The 2,587-nt window shown below is 51.3% G+C and overlaps 1 protein-coding gene across 1 annotated transcript; it reads left to right on the forward strand.

Moving 5' to 3' along the window:
- Positions 1 to 776: 776 nt before the first annotated feature.
- On the forward strand, positions 777 to 1,109 carry LOC132213906 (splicing factor 3B subunit 5-like). Its single transcript, XM_059660786.1, has one exon. It carries the CDS (start codon positions 777 to 779, stop codon positions 1,107 to 1,109), a length of 333 nt encoding a protein of 110 aa, XP_059516769.1.
- Positions 1,110 to 2,587: the final 1,478 nt, after the last annotated feature.

Genomic DNA, 2,587 nt, shown 5'->3' on the forward strand with positions numbered 1-2,587 from the left:
CCATTGACTTTTAGAAAGAGTGGAAGAGAGAGGAAAATACACAGAGAAACATCGGTGTGTGAGAATACATCTATTGTTTGCCTTCTGCAGGGGCGGTGACCAGGTCTGGGCCTGCAACCAAGGTACACACCCTTGACCAGAATCAAGCTCCGTACGCTTTGGTCTGAAGGCTGATGCTCTATCCCCTGAACCAAACCGGCTAGAGCCAATTTTTCTAAAAAATGTAAATCATTTAGGACAATAAAGCACAGTGAAGTGAAGATGAGTGCTATGGTCTGAATGCTTGTGACTCCTTCCCCGATCCCCCAAATTCATAAATTGAAACCCTATTGCCCCAGCTAATGGGATTAGGAGCTGGAGCTTTGGGAGGGGGTTAGGTCCTGGGGGTGGAGCCCTCATGATGAGATGTGTTCCGTTATAAAGGAGGCCTGAGCGAGCTGCCTGCCACATTCCCCAAGTGAGAATACAAGAAGTCAGAAGTCTGCAATTGGAAGAAGGCTCGCACGGACCGACCATACAGACACCATTGTAAGATACGATTTTTGCCTTCATAGTTCATAGTGAGTCCCATGTGGTGGGAACTGTTCTGGTCATGTGCAGTAGGACCACCTTGTGCCTTGTAATGTTTTAAAAGTAGTTTGATTGGGAGACGTCATTCTCCCGCAACAGTACGGGCCCGGAGGTTTGGTGGAACGGTCCCTCTCTGGTGTGGCTTTCTAGGACAGTTCCCAGTTTCCGAAGGCCTCTGACCTGCGAGCAAAGACGAAATCGGCGAGATGACGGACCGCTACACCATCCACAGCCAACTGGAGCACCTGCAGTCCAAGTACATGGGCACGGGCCACGCGGACACCACCAAGTGGGAAAGGCTGGTGAACCAGCACCGCGACTCCTACTGCTCATACCTGGGCCACTTCGACCTCCTCAACTACTTCGCCATTGCGGAGAATGAGAGCAAAGCTCCAGTCCGCTTCAACGTGATGGAGAAGGTGCTGCAGCCCTGCGGACCACCAGTGGACAAGCCAGAGGAGAACTGCGGTCCTGCCGGTCCGCGCTCTGCCGCAGAGCACCGGAATTCCTCCGGTGTGCGACCTCCCCGTGTTCCCTGACCCGCGGGGACCGATTCTTCGAGCCTCCGGCGTCTCACGGTACAGACATGCTTCCTCCGGGCCCCTCCCCTGATCCTCCTTAGTGTGGACTCTCGGAACACAGCGCTGGGGCCCCTGAGAACTGTGACCTTGGCGACCCTAAAGCCAGCGAGCTTCAAGGGAGAGGCACTGGAGTGAGACAGAATAGGGAGGCTCTCTTTTAGCCAGTTGATCGTCCCTGTTGGTTTTTCCATAAGGTTCAGAAAATGTTCAAAAAAATAAAATGTGTTTGATTGTGACACTAGCAATGTATAGAATCTTGAATTCATTGCTTTCATCAAAAGATGATTTAATTTTAAAGGTAACTTTCAAGGATAATTGTTGGAATTGGCAACTGATGAAAGATTGAAAATGAGTAATGAAAATATATGATTTGTTTCATTGTAGATAAAAGTTAAAAATGAATATTCGGAGCTTGCGGAAATTACTTTAGATATGCTTCTTCCGAATATTGTATTTCAATAGTCCAGATATCACCCACTGACTATAACTTCCTGACACCTGGTATACAGATAATATAATGACATATCCTCTTTTATAACATCTATAAAAATTAGTTCCTTCTTTAATATAAAACATTTAATAAAATAAGTCAAAAATTAAAAGCTCAGATATTCTACATGATGATGAGCAAACCAGTGACCTAATGAAAAATTCTGGCTCTCGACAGTGACTTGGTCAGAATGCAGAAGTGTCCTGTGTTGAAGTTATTCTGCAGGGACAGACTGTCAGGAAGCAATGCTGGGTGGATGAACTAACCCACACTACTGAGCACAGGAGGATGGCAGCAAGGAGCCCAGGGTGGCCTCCTGGTACTGCTCAGAGGCGCCACCAGGTGGCGGAGCAGCAGCAAATCTCCTGGCAGATCTGGCCACAGCCTCCCACATGGATGAGGGGGGCTGCTGCCTCATCCAGGTCCACCAGGGTCCCTCAGGAGGAGGAGCTGTTGGAGGCCTAGCCCAGCTGGTGTGGAGCCGCCCCAGCTGCCAGACCAAGTGCGTCTGCCTGGAGTCCAGGCCACTGTCTGGCAGGCGCTCCTCTCCCGCATGTGGGCAAGATGCACTTGCTCATCTGAGGGAGGAGCTGGAGCGGAAGCTGGTGAGGGGCAGCGCTGGGCCAGACCACCTTCCTCAGTGTCACCAAGGTGAGTGCCCTCCAGCTCACCTGCCCAGCGCCTCCCGCCTAAAAGCCTAGTCAACCCCCCGCCCCCCCCTCCCTGCAACTGAGTGCAGGTTCCAGCCTATCTGGCACCTCCCAGGTGCTGGGACTTGGAGTGTCCCACTTGGTAGTGGCTGATGTGGGCGGGAAGGGCTCATTCCAAGGGTGAACTTGGGCTTGTCACCTATTTAAAATGCTTGGAGGATTGGGGTTTCCCTGGGCCTTGCTCTGTGGGGGCAGCCAAGGAGTCACTTTCCCAAAGAATGGGAGTTGGAGAGCCC

The sequence above is a fragment of the Myotis daubentonii genome, chromosome 12 (assembly GCF_963259705.1).
Source record: "Myotis daubentonii chromosome 12, mMyoDau2.1, whole genome shotgun sequence".
In the NCBI taxonomy this organism is placed as follows: domain Eukaryota; kingdom Metazoa; phylum Chordata; class Mammalia; order Chiroptera; family Vespertilionidae; genus Myotis; species Myotis daubentonii.